General features: G+C 44.5%; 2 protein-coding genes and 1 long non-coding RNA gene across 4 annotated transcripts in view; 2 read left to right on the top strand and 1 right to left on the bottom strand.

The window, feature by feature from the left end:
* LOC114641515 (E3 ubiquitin-protein ligase TRIM16-like) overlaps positions 1-9,565 on the top strand; it is a 118,753-nt gene extending 109,188 nt beyond the window's left edge. For both annotated transcript variants that reach the window (XM_051927926.1, XM_028790555.2), the window contains exons 4-6: positions 219-378; positions 7,680-7,745; positions 9,024-9,565. In XM_051927926.1, coding sequence (XP_051783886.1) covers positions 219-378; positions 7,680-7,745; positions 9,024-9,565 — 768 coding nt within the window. The remainder of the gene's footprint in view (positions 1-218; positions 379-7,679; positions 7,746-9,023) is intronic.
* LOC127527872 (uncharacterized) overlaps positions 1-18,330 on the bottom strand; it is a 330,327-nt gene that overhangs the window by 206,291 nt on the left and 105,706 nt on the right. The window lies entirely within an intron of this gene.
* Positions 1-18,330, top strand: part of LOC114641543 (E3 ubiquitin/ISG15 ligase TRIM25-like) — a 329,583-nt gene that overhangs the window by 266,261 nt on the left and 44,992 nt on the right. The window lies entirely within an intron of this gene.

Raw genomic sequence — 18,330 nt, 5'->3', positions numbered from 1 at the left:
GGACTTCTGTTTGAAAATCTTTTTGAAAGTCAAGGCACCTGACGTCTTATGGTCCACTATAATGAAATATCCCCCTATAAATAACCAATAAATGAATGAAAAGTAATCTATCTAAACCCAAACTCTCTGTTCACCATGCTGATCCTTACTTGAGAGGAGGTCCTTCTTATTAATGGAACTTTTTATTTCTTCTTGTCCCCTCTTCTCTCCTGATGCAGACATTGTCATCTCGCTGTGTCCTTCCTGCTGATGGACACTCGCTCAACTTGACTTTCACCACCGATTTCTCTTCTGAGGACCTGCTAAAGGAGCTGTCAGGTTTGAAAAAGTGTCTGGAGAAGATCAGCCAGTGGGACATCCTGCCTTTGACTCCATCAGGTACAGCATCTGCTAATGTTATGTTCATTGTTAAAGTCCAAAAGGAGGACCAGAGTGACAATAGCAAGGACAGTGAGATGCATGAAGAAGGCCTATCCATTAAGATGTATCCATTATCTCTATTTGTAATTTTTATAGTGCTGTTCACAGTGACGAGCTGAGTGATATCACACTCTCACAGTAAGCAGCTGCTTTTATTCAGAGTTCTTGATATTGTGAAAGATGGCCAGTGTTCCTACCCGGCCAGGACACCCTGAGGATGGAAGGACAGGTGGAGACCGATTGCACAGGGCTTTATCTCCCCCAGGACACTAGATGACAGTGTGACCAGGCTCAGATTCCCACATGAGTGCCCGTAGGGCATGCTGGGTAATGTAGTCCCAGGGGAAAGCCCTATTGGATACCATGGGGGCCAACAGAGGGAGGTGCAGGATTGGGGAATCCCTACATCATGGGGTTTCCACCTCACATGGAAGTGCTGACAGACCACTTCCAGGGCATCAGGGGGCCAGAGTCAGGAGGAAGGAGGACAAATCTTGCAAGATGAATGGAGGAGTCAGTGAGAGATACACAGAGAGAGAGAGAGAGTTTTGATCTTAGTGTACTTGTGGCCATGGTGGTTGGAAACCCTTATAAAAGAAGAGTTTTCCATCCATCCATCCATCCACTTCCGCTTATCCGAAGTCGGGTCGGGGGAAGCAGCTTGAGCAGAGATGCCCAGACTTCCCTCTCTCCGGCCACTTCTTCTAGCAGTTCCGGGAGAATCCCAAGGCGTTCCCAGGCCAGCCGAGAGACATAGTCCCTCCAGCGTGTCCTGGGTCTTCCCCGGGGCCTCCTCCCGGTTAGACATGCCTGGAACACCTCTCCAGGGAGGCGTCCAGGAGGCATCCTGATCAGATGCCTGAGCCACCTCATCTGACTCCTCTCGATGTGGAGGAGAAGCGGCTCTACTCTGAGCCCATCCCGAATGACTGAGCTTCTCACCCTATCTTTAAGGGAAAGCCCAGACACCCTGCGGAGGAAACTCATTTCAGCCGCTTGTATTCGCGATCTCGTTCTTTCGGTCACTACCCATAGCTCATGACCATAGGTGAGGGTAGGAACATAGTTCGTCTGGTAAATTGAGAGCTTTGCCTTATGGCTCAGCTCCTTTTTCACCACGACAGACTGATGCAGATCCCGCATCACTGTGGACACCGCACCGATCCGCCTGTCGATCTCACGCTACATTCTTCCCTCACTCGTGAACAAGACCCCGAGATACTTGAACTCCTCCACTTGGGGCAGGATCTCGCTACCAACCCTGAGAGGGCAATCCACCCTTTTCCGGCTGAGGACCATGGTCTCGGATTTGGAGGTGCTGATTCTCATCCCAGCCGCTTCACACTCGGCTGCAAACCGATCCAGAGAGAGCTGAAGATCACGGCCTGATGAAGCAAACAGGACAACATCATCTGCAAAAAGCAGTGACCCAATCCTGAGTCCACCAAGCCGGACCCCCTCAACGCCCTGGCTGCTCCTAGAAATTCTGTCCATAAAAGTTATGAACAGAATCGGTGACAAAGGGCAGCCCTGGCGGAGTCCAACTCTCACTGGAAACGAGTTCAACTTACTGCTGGCAATGCGGACCAAGCTCTGGCACCAATCGTACAGGGACCGAACAGCCCTTATCAGGGGGTCCGGTACCCCATACTCTCAGAGTACCCCCCACAGGATTCCCCGAGGGACATGGTCGAATGCCTTTTCCAAGTCCACAAAACACATGTAGACTGGTTGAGCAAACTCCCATGCACCCTCTAGGACCCTGCTAAGGGTGTAGAGCTGGTCCACTGTTCCACGACCAGGACGAAAACCACACTGTTCCTCCTGAATCTGAGGCTCGACTATCCAACGGACCCTCCTCTCCAGGACCCCCGTATAGACTTTTCCATGGAGGCTGAGGAGTGTGATCCCTCTGTAGTTGGAACACACCCTCCGGTCCCCTTTCTTAAAGAGGGGGATCACCACCCCAGTCTGCCAATCCAGAGGCACTGTCCCTGATGTCCATGCGATGTTGCAGAGGCGTGTCAACCAAGACAGTCCTAAAACATCCAGAGCCTTGAGGAACTCCGGGCATATCTCATCCACCCCCGGGGCACTGCCACCAAGGAGTTTTTTGACCACCTCGGTGACCTCAGTCCCAGAGATGGGGGAGCCCACCTCTGAGTCCCCAGGCTCTGCTTCCTCATTGGAAGGCATGTTAGTGGGATTGAGGAGGTCTTTGAAGTACTCCCCCCACCGACCCACAACGTCCCGAGTCGAGGTCAGCAGCGCACCATCCCCACCATATACAGTGTTGACACTGCACTGCTTCCCCTTCCTGAGACGCCGGAGGGTGGACCAGAATCTCCTCGAAGCTGTCCGAAAGTCGTTCTCCATGGTCTCCCCAAACTCCTCCCATGCCCGAGTTTTTGCATCAGCAACCGCCGAAGCTGCATTCCGCTTGGCCTGCCGGTACCTATCAGCTGCCTCCAGAGTCTCACAGGACAAAAGGGTCCTGTAGGACTCCTTCTTCAGCTTGACGGCATCCCTCACCGCCGGTGTCCACCAACGGGTTCGGGGATTGCCGCCACGACAGGCACCGACCACCTTACGGCCACAGCTCCGGTCAGCTGCCTCAACAATAGAGGCATGGAACATGGCCCATTCGGACTCAATGTCCCCCACCTCCCTCGGGATGTGGTCGAAGTTCTGCCGGAGGTGGGAGTTGAAGCTACTTCTGACAGGGGGTTCTGCCAGACGTTCCCAGCAGACCCTCACAACACGTTTGGGCCTACCAGGCCTGACCGGCATCCTCCCCCACCATCAAAGCCAACTCACCACCAGGTAGTGATCAGTTGACAGCTCCGCCCCTCTCTTCACCCGAGTGTCCAAGACATGTGGCCGCAAGTCCGTTGACACGACCATGAAGTCGATCATCGAACTGAGGCCTAGGGTGTCCTGGTGCCAAGTGCACATATGAACACCCCTATGCTTGAACATGGTGTTTGTTATGGACAATCCGTGATGAGCACAGAAGTCCAATAACAAAACACCACTCGGGTTCAGATCGGGGGTCCATTCCTCCCAATCACGCCCTTCCAGGTCTCACTGTCATTGCCCACGTGAGCATTGAAGTCTCCCAGCAGAACGAGGGAGTCCCCAGAAGGTATTCCCTCTAGCATCCCCTCCAGGGACTCCAAAAAGGGTGGGTACTCCGAACTGCTGTTTGGTGCATACGCACAAACAACAGTTAGGACCCGTCCCCCCACCCGAAGGCGGAAGGAGGCTACCCTCTCGTCTACCGGGGTAAACCCCAATGAACAGGCTCCAAGTCGGGGGCAATAAGTATACCCACACCTGCTCGGTGCCTCTCACCGGGGGTAACTCCAGAGTGGTAGAGAGTCCATCCCCTCTCAAGGAGATTGGTTCCAGAGTCCAAGCTGTGCGTCGAGGTGAGCCCGACTATATCTAGCCGGATCCACTCAACCTCGCACACAAGCTCAGGCTCCTTCCCCTTCAGAGAGGTGACATTCCACGTCCCAAGAGCCAGCTTCTGTAGCCGAGGATCGGACCATCAAGGTCCCCGCCTTCGGCCACCACTCAACTCACACTGCACGCAACCTCCTTGGCCCCTCCCATAGGTGGTGTGCCCATGGGAAGGGGGACCCACGTTGCCTCTTCGGGCTGTGTTCGGCCAAGCCCCATGGGTGCAGGCCCAGCCACCAGGCACTCGCCATCGAGCCCCACAATTAAAGACCCCTTGCTTTTTAACCTGTGTCCATGCCTGTTTGTCTTGGGTGTTTGAGGAGCTGGCGTGCCCCCTACTGTTCACAATATATCTCTTCATTGGAGAGTGAAACAGCCGCTCATTAAAACAGGCTACTGGTACAATAGTACGTCCATCTGTTCTGATCATGTCACTCATTTATGGAGCTCTGTTCACCCGACATGCTCTCTCTTAAGTCCCTCTTATTTGTGCTCCTTTTGCTCATCAGACATGTTAGGTCTTAGAGCCATCAGTTTTTTTGTGCTTTTGTTTCCTCTTTTCATCAGACATTGCTGCCCTCTGTTGGACACTTGATGACATTATGCAATGGACAGATGTCAGACATTGGACCGTTTATTTCTTTATATATATAGAGGATGCTTTTTCTATTTACTCTCTTAAAAGCTTCTTCTTTATTTCACATTGTGATTCTTTTCATGTGTTCTGCGTAACGACCAACATAAAATAAGGAACAAGAAGTTGTGTTAAACTGGCAGGGCCAGCTCAGCGTAAAAATGAAGACATAAAGGAAAATGAAATTGAATTGGAATCAACTTCAGTGCTTTGTGATATCATGAAGTCTGAAGGAGCTTCTGTTGTCTTCTCTGTCCTTTACTTTCGCTCAGATGGGCTCCTCTTTAAAAGTTCACAGTTAGCCATTGTCAGCCGTTCTTCCACAGACTCATGTGTGTTATATGTGTGGTGTCGTATACTCAGACTCATTTCCACCAGTGATATTAAAGAAATTGTTTTATAGATCAAATCATTTTAGTTTCGATATTTTGGTGGAAAAGCTGAACAAATCAGAGGACAGCATTAGAACCCTGAGCACTTCAGGACCACCTGAACACTCCACTGAATGCAAATAACAAGTCCACAAGGAAAACACAATAACAGAGTTTACTTTAATTATAAATGTAATAATGTTTATACACACAGATACAGTTGAAGTTAGAAGTTTCCTTCCACTTCAGGTGAATTCTTTAAAACTCACTTTATAATCGCACCACCGATTTTAAACTAATAAACTACGAGCATTTAAGATGCTACTCTGTGCAGGGCAGAAGTCATTTTTTCTACCAATGTCCACAGACCTCCGAGTATTTCACTTTTTATTGACCAGATCACAATTTCAGGGGGTCACACGTTTACAGACACTTTGTTATCTGGGCCTTTAACTCTTTGAGGGCTGAATATTTTTTCAGGCAGCTGGCAGGAACGCACAGCAGAGCAGCTGCCGGTAACCTGAGTTGTCTTCACACAGGCACGGAGCTAAAGACGGATCTGGCGAGAGAGCGAAGCGAATGCGCAAAGCAAAATACTCTGTAGAAAACGTTTTGTGTATTATTGCTGAATCAGACTGTGACTTATTGCGCTCCAAATTTGAGGCAAGTGATCTGGAGATCAGAAACGAAAGAGATGTAGCAACATCAGCTGATCGGTCCCCAGCTGATTGATGTGCTGAGTGCGTTCGTGTAGCAGGAAGACACTAATATATGTCGTTATAAGCCGACACCCGCCTCGATAGAGTTAAACATCTTGGAAAATTCCAGAAAATGTCGTCAAGCCTGCAGGCAATTAGACGTAAGCTTTTGGGAGCCAGTCAGCCTCATTTAAGTCAACATGTTGATGGATGTCAAGGCTGACCATCAAACTCACTGCCTCTTTACTTGACCTGATGGTAAAATCAAAAGAAATCAGCCAAGAGCTCAGAAACAAAATGGTGGACCTCCACACATGTGGTTCATTCTTGGGCACAATTTCCAAACACCTGAAGGTTTCGCATTCATCTTTACAAACAATAACACACTAGTATAAACACGATGGGACCACCCAGCCGTCACACCGCTCAGGAAGGAGACGCTTTTTGTCTTTTAGGGAAGAACGGACTTTGGCACAAAAAGTGCAAATTAATCCCAGAACAACAGTAGAGGATCTCATGAAGATGCTGGAGGACACAATTAGACGAGTCTCGATATCCACAGTAAAACAAGTCTGATATCGACATCACCTGAAAGACTACTCAGCCCGGAAGAAGCCCACTGCTCCAAAGCCACCATCAAAAATCCAGACTGCAGTTTGCAATACATAGGGGGGCAAAGATCTGACCTTCTGGAGAAAAGTCCTCTGGTCCCTAAATCCAAATGTTTGGCCAGAATGACCATCATGATGTTTAGAGGACAAAGGGTGAGGCTGACAAGCAAAAAGAACAAGCATGGGGGTGGTAGCGTCATGTTGTGGGGGCTTCAGGAGGGACCGGCACACTTCACAAAATAGATAGCATCACGATGAAGGACAATGATGGAGAGACACTGCAGTGACATCTCAAGAGCTGAGCAAAGAAGGTTTAAGCTCTGTCACAAAGGGGTCTTCCAAATGGACAAGGTCCTCCAAAGTTGGGGCAAAATGGTTTAAGGACAACAAGGTCAAGGTATTGGAGTGGCCGTCACAAAGCCCTTACCTCAATCTGATTGAAATGAAAAAGCATCTGTGAGCAAAGTGGCCTACCAACCTGTCCCAGTGACACCAGTCCTGTCTGTAGGAATTGGACAAAATTCCAGCAACTCATTGTAAGAAGCTTGTGAATGGTGACACGAAACAATTGGCTCAAGTGAATAAATTAAAGGCACAGCTACCAAATATTAAGAAAGTGTATGTGAACTGGTGACAATCTGGAACTGTGATACGGTCAATAAAAGTGAAATACTCAGGACATTGGAGGAAAAAATGACTTCTCTCCTGCACAGAGTAGCCATCTTAAACGAGAGGCCAAATTTATCATTTGTTAGTACAAAGTATACTGTGTTTCTTTGGAGAATTCTTGGGCACCGCTGGTCTGACTTTGAATGAGGCACATGACCTGCACTGTGAGGGAACGTCAGTTACGACACTACGGCCATGTGGGACGATTACCCGAGAGTGACCCTCATTGTTGAGGACCCAAGTGGCTGGCCCAGGCCAAGGGGACACCCACATAAATCCTGGCTGCGGCAGAGAGAGCATCATTTCCGGAGGGTGGGACTGGACCACATGTCTGCCTGGAATGTTGCCAGCCAGTATCTCGAGCAGTTTTGTTGTGTGGTGGGTGTGACAATACGCTGTACCAGTGCATGTCCTCCAACCTGACCTGACCTGACCTGATTAGTACAAAATCTGTGGAGGTTTATAAAGTGCTGTGCAGATTTGTTTAAACACACGATTGGATCAAACAAATGATTGGACTGGGCAGGCTGAACTCGGTCAGTTTCTTATCGTGGAGCTCTGAGATGCTGGTATCTAAAGCAGAGGTCAAGTCCACAGAGAAGACCCTCACGTGTGTCTGTGGCTCATCAAAATGTTGGAAAATAAAACTCACTGCATCATCCACACACCGGTGGGCTCAGTACACAAACTTGATCTGCATGTCTTGTTGTTTTATTCAACTGCACTGTGTTTGTAATAAGTGTCTAAGAATTTAACATTATAAAACTCCATCTTAACATTCTCCATTCTTCTCTTTTCTTTGTATTTTCAGGTCGTGAAGCTCCAATCTTCACCCTACGACATCCTGAACCTCAGAGCAGAGAGGAGTTTTTACAATGTGAGCCTGTCAATTCATGGTGTTCATCATCATTTCACTTTTAATATCTCAGGCCTGGCTTATGATATGAAAGCATTATGTGAGTGTGGGGAGACTGATGAGCTGAAAGTGACGGGGGTACTGTGACTGGTGCATTATGGGATATTGGGATTCAGGACAGGGAGGCACCAAAGCAGTTGGTTGGACTTGAGTCTCCTAAGTGTCAAGTGGACTCACAGAAAATAAAAATGAAATCCTGCCGACTACGCCAGATCCTCCTGTCACTCCAGTCCTACCTCCATTTTCTTTTTCCTTTGCCTTATCTTCTTCATTTCACTTTCTGCAGTTTTCCTTTTCCTTTTATCCTTTCTGTTTCTTTTTTATTTTAGTCATTCCTTTACGATATTGATAAGAATTATTTATTTACACAGCACAAGGCACACAATAAAAGCAGCTCAGTGTGCTTCACATAAAAACACAATGTCCACTCCATAAATATCTACATATACAGTCTATGTGTGTAAAGATGAAGACAAAAGGACTGTTTTATAAAAGAATCCCAGCTGTACTGTGAAATAAGTTAAAGCTGACTAAAGTACTTGGCCATTCTGTTCTCCATAGAGCAGACACTTTGATTTTGATTCATAAGTTAACATATTGTAAGAATAAAACTAAATGAAAATAACAGAAGGAAATTTTGGGAGACCTTAGATGTTAAAAGACATCACTGAATGAGAATCGACCCTCTAATGAGAATCTCAGAGGTCTTCAGTCCCTCAGTAAAGTCCTCACTTAGCTGTGATATGTCATTCTGTACCTCACATTGAATGTGGACAAGAGAAGAAGAGGAAAGGACGAAGGTCACAGCTGAGCAGGTCAAGGTGAAGACTACAAGACCACCGCCAAAGAGCTTCATGTTCCTGTGGCCAAAGCAGCTAACATCAAGAAGTTTAAGGTCCATGAGATGGCAGCCAAACTCAATGGATGTCGCTAGAAATAAAAAATGGACCCCTTATTGAGCAGAAGGACAGTTTAAGAGGTGAAGAACAAACCAAGGCAGACATCAGGACTCAGGGTGACCACCACGATCAAAGTACAACAGCGTCCAGTAGCACCATCAATCACTTACTGAATGAAAGGGGGCTTCATGGTAGAACACCCCACTTCTGAAAGACAGCATTTGAGTCTCGTCACCGCAGCTCCTGATTGGTTCTTGTTAATTGTTTGTGTTGTGGTCCGCCCCCAGTCCCGTTACACACTCCCAGATTTCCTCACTCATTTTCTTTTCTCTCCTTTCAGACTTCTGTCCCCTCACACTGGACATCAACACGACAAACAGACGTCTCCATCTGTCTGAAGAGAACAAGAAGGTGACACGTGAGAGGACAAAAACTGAATATCCTGATCATCCTGACAGATTTGACTACTGGGCTCAAGTTCTGTGCAGAGAGGCTTTGACTGGGACTCGCTGTTACTGGGAGGTGGAGGGCAGTGGAGATGGTGTGGTGGTTGGAGTAGCATATAAAGGACTGAGCAGGAAAGGACGGGGCAGGGAGTGCCTCTTTGGATACAACGACAAGTCCTGGAATTTGCAGTGTTCTCAATCCCAGTACTCTGTGCGTCACAATAATAAGTGGACTGTAATCAGCGCCCCCTACAGCCCCAGAATAGGTGTGTATCTGGACTGGCCTGCTGGCTCTCTGTCATTTTATAGCGTCTCACACACAATGACCCTCCTGCACAGGTTCAACACCTCCTTCACTGAGCCCCTCTATCCAGGGTTTGGGTTTGGTCTTAACTCCAGTGTAACAATCAGCCATCTGACACCATGTGACCACTGACCAGTACCCTCCACTGGTCACTTGTTGTCCCCACAAGCGCAGGTCCTCTTTGTGTTTGTAATTTGGGGTCAAAATTAATTTTACAGGATGGGTGGGTTGGGGGGCAGCACCGCTGTGATTGAATTTCTGGATGAGAATGCGGAGTGAGTGCGGCTGTCAGGGTCTCCATTATTCTTTCCAATATTCTCCAATATTTCTTAATATTGTCATTACCTTTAAGGACAGTACAGCTTTGTTAGTGTGAAGCAATTTACAAGTTAAATAAGATTCATAAATATTTTACTAGATGACAATGCATAATCTATGTGAGGTTCCTATAACCCCCATAAGTAGAATTTAATTGGTATATTCTAGCCATTTCTAACAGCTCTGACTAAACATTATTCTCAGTAAGTGATCAGCCTTGCCTTGTGTAAGGTGTAACCGTGCCTCTGTGCCTTTTGAGTGTGTGAAGTAATATGTAAGACAACGCGCTTATTTAAGTGCTGAGCCATACGTTTAAAGCGTACAGAAGAAGAAGCTAAGAATCTTTAAGTATATAAGAAGTTAAGAATCTTTAAGTATAGAAGAAGAAGTAAAGAACTTTTAAGTGCAGAAATAACTAAAAAAATTCTCAAGAAAAGCTAAGTTTAGAGAAGATACTTTTTTTTTCCTTTTTTTTTTTGCATTTTATTCTATGTGTGTAACAACTTTTTTTCTTCATTCTTGTGTGGATTATTTACTTTTAATTTTCACTAAATACTTTTAAAACAAACTTTTGGACTGAGAGATTTCTTTCGGCACACGTTTTACCGGTGGTTGAACTCACCTTATACTTCGGCAGCTACAGTTAGGTTATCTAAGATTCTCTATGGGAAAAGAAACTTTTTTTAATTAATCTTTTAATAATGGTTATGTATTAACAAAATACAAATCTAATAATTCTTTACATTTTGTATAATGAACTCCCAATGGTATTTGGTAAATAAACGATAAGGATGACTGACATTTGTCAAATCTGCTCATCTGTGACCTTCTGACTTGTCAACACCTCTGGTCACATCTCCTGTGTTGTCTGATCTGAAGATATAACACTCCGTATTGATGATCCATTTCTTAATTGCGCTGGAAATGTCAGAATATGACAATGGGGTGAGTAACAAATAAGATGTTGATTTGGATTGAATATCTGATTTGTAAGTCTAGCAGTGAAATCGATCATTTAGACCTGAGCAGTGCTCTCCATTTCACATCTGAGTGTCTGTGCTCTGTCATGTGTCCCGTGTGTCCTGTGTGCCCCTGTGTGTCCGCTGTGCCCTCGTATGCCCACTCCAGCCTGACCCCCCCACACATTACTGAGATGTTCTGTTACTAATAAAGATGGACATTAAATGGTGAATTTAACACTCATGGACACCACAAGAAGCTTAAGTGCAGTGAGGACTGAAGTCAGCTGTGATGTTTCATTTTGGTTTTCATTTCTGCCTTAAATGAATTTGCTTTTATGTTAACCTTTTTGTTATTATTACATGCTTTTATTTAACGTGCTCTGTATGTCTAGTAGGAATCATAGATCGCAAATTTGAAGCCTTTCCTTTTGTCCAATTGACTTGAAATTTTGCATATTTCAATTATAATATTTTATATTTTATAAATTATACAAAATGTTGGTAATGGATGAGTTTGGGTAACCAAACTGAATGCTACTGTCTGATCTCCTCTTAACACCAAGGTGAGTATGTGCTCATGACATTAATTGAAGCTCAACATTAAGATTATGTTATGCCTTCATGGCTTGCAGAAGGTTAAATATGACAAGTCACTAACGTACACCCTCACGGAACTGGGCGCACCCTGTTGTATAAATGCCTTGTCCTGCCTCTGGGAGGATCGACCGTCACTTGCCCCATGTATGTGGGAAGAAAAATGAATTTAAATAATATGAATACAATCTGGACTGAATTAATGATGACGACCAATGCTACGAATACAGATTATGGGAACGGAAAGCAAAATGAAACTGCCCCACAACGAAAGAGACGCCTGGAGAAAAAGAAGGAAAAGCTTCAAGAGAAGCTAGCTAGCGAAAGTCAAAAATCTAGAAAGGCTCCACTGGAGAAGGGAAGAAAATACTATCAATGTGAAGAACCAGTAGAAGTAAGATCAAGATGGTTGGAGAATGATCGACTTCAACATTCATGAGCAAGATCAGTAGAAACACCTGAACAGCACGCTGAACTGTTACAACCAATGAGTCAGCAAATTGCACAAGTAAGAGGAGCATTGAGAGCTAGCTTCACTACTTTCAACACCACCATCAACACCTTTTGTGATAGCATCTGCGAGATCTGTACCAAGCGATGTTATCCAGTTCAAGTTGTAAAGTGTTCACCAAGCACTGCAGCCATGAGATACCTGCCTGATGAGTTGTTATCGAAGCCAACCTTACTACTGTGTTATCGCTGTAAAAAGCATGTCCCAAGTAATAAGACAACTCAACAACCGAAGGCGTACTGTAACAATTTAGATCCAGGTACTGTACCAGATGTGATTATTCAATTGTCTCAACCTGAACAACGGTTACTTTCAAGAATAATACTGTTCGTGAAGGTTGTAAAGTACAATGGTGTCCATGGCCAGTTTGGATTCAGGACATTGTGACAGATAGGAGCGCTCTCGCTCCCTTTGAACCCTCAGACACCACGCCAGACACCAGGTAAAAGTCCAAAATGACTTTATTATTAATAATAAATGTACGCAAAGCACTCTCCACTCCACTATACTCCAATAAACAATACACAATAATCAATAATTAATCCTCCACTCTCCCAGACGTGTTGCCACCCTTCCACCCAGCTCAGCTCATCCGTCTTGGATTTCCCAGAGTCCTTTATAGTCCTTGACCCGGAAGTGCTTCTGAACCCTCAGTCCATGTGACTTCCTAGCACCTCCGGGTCAGATCAAAAACTCTTCTTTTTCATCCTGGAAGCACATCATTTCTTCTGTCCATATGACTGGGACGTACTTCCGGGATGTAGGGAAAATAGTCCTTACTCCTCCCTGCAGTGTCCTCTGGCGGTCCACATGATATCCAGAAGGGCTGTGAATTAAAAGTCCATTGTCCATAATTCCCTGCTGGCATTCGGAGCACTTCCAATCTACAGGGAGGGCTCCACCTGGCGGCCTGGGGGAATTGGCCAGGATGAATGGCCGGCCATATCCCACAACATCTTTGAAGTCAGTTAGAAGCTACTTAATATGTTACCAAGATCAACACAGTATACTGGAATCATTGATACAGAAGTACAACTCAATGAGAGAGATTTGATTAAAGTGACTGATCGACAACAGGAAGCATCAACAGAAGTCAATCAAGAACCAATGAGTGCCTACAAAGCGATAAGAAGAAACAATTTCTCAAGAATTGTATGGGCATCATGGCATCAAGCTAACGTTGAAATATTCACATCGGAATACACAGGAGTTCAATGTTGCACAATGGTACTTGCCAACATAGTCCTAGCTGTCATTATACCACCACGACAATTGACAACAAATACCTTGAACATGAATATGCTTGGAAGGTGATAGCCTGTACCAATGCATTAGAGAACTCACAAAAGCAAATACATTAGCTTATCTGATTCAAGAAAATGGATATTTGGCCGTACGTAACTTCGATGTGATCAAGGAAGACTTCATAGTATTCGATTAGTCATTCGCATTCGAATATGAAGATGAATCACCATACTACAGAAGCCTCAAGGATTAAGTGAACAACAACAATGTTGGAATGACACTTCTACAGGATTTGGAGGAACTATTCAAAGAACATGAAGCAGGAATAGTCATCGCCCAATCAACAGGCAAATCGGTAGGAGTCCTGTACTTCCATTCCTGTGGAGGTTCAGGTGATTCTGCTGCCAATGGAAGAGGATGTATAACAGAATGTTACAACATGCAAGAATTATATTGAATCCTCAAGCGTTCAATGGGTTCAAGCAACATACAATTTACCATAGATTACATAGATATCATCCCCAAACATGACATCGTTCAGCAAGATCAGTCCACTTATGACGAATGGAAACAACTTCAATCGTCCCATCACAGGTTGCTACAATTCCTGTACAGACATCTGTGATGGCTGAAATCGACACTCATCAGCCTGATGTAGATGACAAATTTCAAGTGTCGGACCACATGAATGAAATTGTATGCAAGACTAAGGACAATATCGTGAACGATGCACATGAATTGAGAGATGAGGAATTTGCATGAGACTTCCTCTTCCCATACGGAATCAATGGATTGAAGCAAGATCGACCAGTGAAAATAACACCACTTGACTACTTCCAATATCGAATACTTGGCAATGACTTAAGATTTCAGCTTAACGACTACCTGTTCTACGCACTGTCACTGTTCGAATATCACAAAGTAAACTCAACAATTGCAGCATCTGGAAAGAAGATCGAAGGTCAACATGGAATGACAGAAGACGTACACCTCTACATACAAAACTTGAGCGCATACTGGTGAAAGGCTCTCAACAAACTAATCGCACAGATAAGATGCTTTGGCCCTCCAACCTACTTCGTCACCTTCAGCTGCAATGATTTTAACTGGTTGGACATGCGCAAAACCCTCCTCATAGCAGATAGAAGACAAAATGAAGACCCCTCTGAACTTGACATACACTCCACACAGAAACTGGTTGAACAATACCCAGTCATCATCAGCCGACACTTCATGATCAGAGTCAACGCACTGATGAAGTTCATTAAGAAAAATACTGAAGTGTTTGATGGTCAAGTCAAGGATTACTGGTGGCGAATAGAATTCCAAAATCGTGGAAGTCCACATCTACATATTGTAGTCTGGACAGAGAATCCTCCTGTATTCAACACCACTGAAGGCATTCAGCATATCGATAGAGTGTGTAGCTGTGAAATGCCTGCAGATGATTCGGAACTCTACAAACTTGTGAAGCGATGTCAAGTTCACCATCATATGGCAACATGCATGAAAAATGACACCACAACTGTATGCAGATTCAGCTTCCCAAGACAGGAGAATAACGAAACAAGAAGAGTCGCTCACTCATCAGATTAATTTGTGCGCAATGGTGGAAGAATATGCCTCCTCAAGCGCTGAAAGGAAGATAGGTGGGTTAACAATACAATCTGACACTCCGGAGTCTATGGAAAGGAAACATGGACATCCAACCATGTGGATCCAATGAAGCGATTGCATTCTACATTGTCAAGTACATCTGTAAATCAGATCCCACACAACTTGACGCGAGTGTAACACAAGCAATATGCCAGATTCGGAGAGAAGAAGGAACAGACATTACAAGAAAGCTCTTTAAGATCTGTATGATAATCTTGAAGGAACATCAAGTCTCAGCATGTGAATGCGCATACAGATTGTGTCATCTTAACTTATGGGACAGCTCAAGAAGATGTATATTCCTCAACACCCGCAAGCCTAAACAACGATACAGAGTTATCAAGTTCAATGACACTGGTTGTGCAGAAGGATATTGCAATAACATCTTTGAACGTTATGAAAACCGTCCACAACAACACCCAGATTATGACTTCAACAATATAAGCCTTCTAGAGTTCGCAATGCTGTTCGAACCATAGTATACCAAGAAACAAGACACCGATGAACAAGGCTTTGATGAAGATGCATACAAACCAGAATGACAAACAAGAAAGAAATTGATAACGCTGGAATACAACACCAAAATGTCAGTCAGAGACATACCAGCAGTTGTTCGAGTACCATACTTCATGGCGATATCCAATCCTGAAAACTATTACTATAGCCTCCTCCTACAATACATGCCATATCGAAATGAAGAAGAACTCCTAGAAAACTTCAGCAATGCACGAGAAGCCTTCATAGCATGAGAAGATCAGTTGAAAGCTATAAATGACTGTATGGAGTTGTATAGAACAAGAGATAAACAGCTAGAAAATGCCTTCAATCAGGTTCACGCATTCCAAATATTAGGGGAATCTCAATCAATTAATATGTAGCATGAAGAAGAAAAAGTGCCGGATCAACCGATGGACGATGAAGATTTCCATTGAGCACAACAAGCCATAAATATCAGACAGCGAGAAACCTTCATCAAAATTACCAACAGTATACAAGAATAGCAAAATGGAAATGAACACAGAGAACTACTCTTCATAACAAGAGGTGCTGGAACTGGAAAGACCTTTGTGTTCAACCTCCTAAAGAACCAGGTCAATAGATGCTATGCCAGAACAGCAGTGAAGGTCAGAGCATTGACGAAAGTAGCAGCAAGACTAGTTGGACGCTCTACGATACATAGCTTGCTAAAGTTACCAGTTCAGAAGGATGGACGAATAGTTAACTTGCCACTTTGGACTGGTAACTATCTGAGAATAATGTGACAGCAATGGGAGGACATTGAATTCCTCTTCATAGACGAAATTGCAATGGTCCCATACGAGATGTTATGTATGATAGACTCGCGCTTGAAGCAACTGAAGAATAACAATAAGATCTTCGGTGGTATGAATGTGCTACTCTTCGAAGACCTGATGCAGCTTCCGCCAGTTTGAGGATGTCAAGTCTTCAATCAACCATAAAGATTACAACCTGCAATACATATATGGAGACTCTTCACACTGGTTGAATTGAAACAGAATATGAGGTGACACCACCTTCGCTGACATCCTCAATGCTCTAAGAATTGGAGAACTTCACGGAGAACACCTACTAAAGCTTCAGAAAAGAGTGAGCACTGAAGCTACAGGTGAGTTTACAATAGACAAGTCTCTACGGATCTATCCAACGAACAAACAGGTACAGGAACACAACAAAGCAGTATTGCAATGCTCTAAGAATTGGAGAACTTCACAGAGGACACCTACTAGAGCTTCAGAAAAGAGTGAGCACTGAAGCTACAGGCAAGTTTACAATAGACAAGACTCTACGGATCTATCAAATGAACAAACAGGTACAGGAACATAATGAAGCAGTTTTGCAGCACTTCAGAGAACAGCGTACGGAAATATTCAAGATCAAGGCCCAAGATCATTTGGTAGATGCGACCAGAAACATCAACAACATCAACATAGAAAATATCATCCCAACTGATATCAAAAAGACAGGATGACTGCCGAAGGAATTGGAAATATTCATTGGATCAAAGGTGATGCTACGCTCGAACATAGATGTTGTGAAGGGATTGGTGAATGGCGCTATTGGAGTCATTATGGAAGTCAACTGGCCACACTTCCGTAGAGCGCAAATGTATGAATCTGATATACCTTCAGTTCGAGTGGACTTTGGAAGAGATGGCATACACTTAATACATCCAAACACGATAAAATTCCCAGCAAAGTATAGTTACGGCACTGCAGAACGCAGAATGTTACCACTCATCCTGTCATGGGCTTCTACAGTCCACAAGATGCAAGGAACTACTGTAGACTACGCTGTAGTATACTTGGCCTCAAAGCTCTTTGCAGATGATCAGGCATATGTGGCTTTGAGTAGAGTAAGATCGTTGGATGGATTACGAATACAAGAAATGAACTGCTCTAAGCTTGCAGGAAAGAAGCCCTGCAACAATGAGGCTTTACAAGAAATCGATTGAATGAGACAACTCCAGGCGTAATTACAGAATACGCAATAACAACATCAGTTGAAGACACAAAGAAAACAAATTGACATTGTGCTCTCGGATCACACTTTAAAAGGTAAAGTCCACTAGATTGGCTGAGCCTATCTTTTTGTAAAAAAATAAAAGGCTTAATAAAACAATCCATTTTCAAATAGATAGATAGATAGATAGATAGATAGATAGATAGATAGATAGATAGATAGATAGATAGATAGATAGATAGATAGATAGATAGATAGATAGATAGATAGATAGATAGATAGATAGATAGATAGATAGATAGATAGATACTTTATTAATCCCAAAGGGAAATTCACATACTCCTGCAGCAGCGTACTGATACCAAAAACAATATTAAATTAAAGAGTAATAAAAATGCAGGAGAAAACAGACAATAACTTTGTATAATGTTAATGTTTACCCCCCCCCAAGGGGTGGAATTGAAGAGTAGCATAGTTTGGGGGAGGAGCGAACTCCTCAGTCTGTCAGTGGAGCAGGACGGTGACAGCAGTCTGTCGCTGAAGCTGCTCCTCTGTCTGGAGATGATCCTGTTCAGTGGATGCAGTGGATTCTCCATGATTGATAGGAGTCTGCTCAGTGCCTGTCGCTCTGCCACAGATGTCAAACTGTCCAGCTCTGTGCCAACAATAGAGCCTGCCTTCCTCACCAGTTTGTCCAGGCGTGAGGCGTCTTTCTTCTTTATGCTGCCTCCCCAACACACCACCGCGTAGAAGAGGGCGCTCGCCACAACTGTCTGATAGAACATCTGCAGCATCTTATTGCAGATGTTGAAGGACGCCAGCCTTCTAAGGAAGTATAACCGGCTCTGTCCTTTCTTACACAGAGCATCAGTATTGGCAGTCCAGTCTAATTTATCATCCAACTGCACTCCCAGGTATTTATAGGTCTGCACCATCTGCACACAGTCACCTCTGATAATCACGGGGTCCTTGAGGGGTCTCGGCCTCCTACAATCCACCACCAGTTCCTTGGTTTTGCTGGTGTTCAGGTGTAGGTGGTTTGAGTCGCACCATTTAACAAAGTCCTTGATTAGGTTCCTATACTCCTCCTCCTGCTCACTCCTGATGTAGCCCATGACAGCAGTGTCGTC

Source organism: Erpetoichthys calabaricus, chromosome 5 (genome assembly GCF_900747795.2).
Source record: "Erpetoichthys calabaricus chromosome 5, fErpCal1.3, whole genome shotgun sequence".
NCBI classification, from domain to species: domain Eukaryota; kingdom Metazoa; phylum Chordata; class Cladistia; order Polypteriformes; family Polypteridae; genus Erpetoichthys; species Erpetoichthys calabaricus.
The sequence above is the reverse complement of the archived record's forward strand: the minus strand, read 5'-3'. Positions and strand labels throughout refer to the sequence as shown.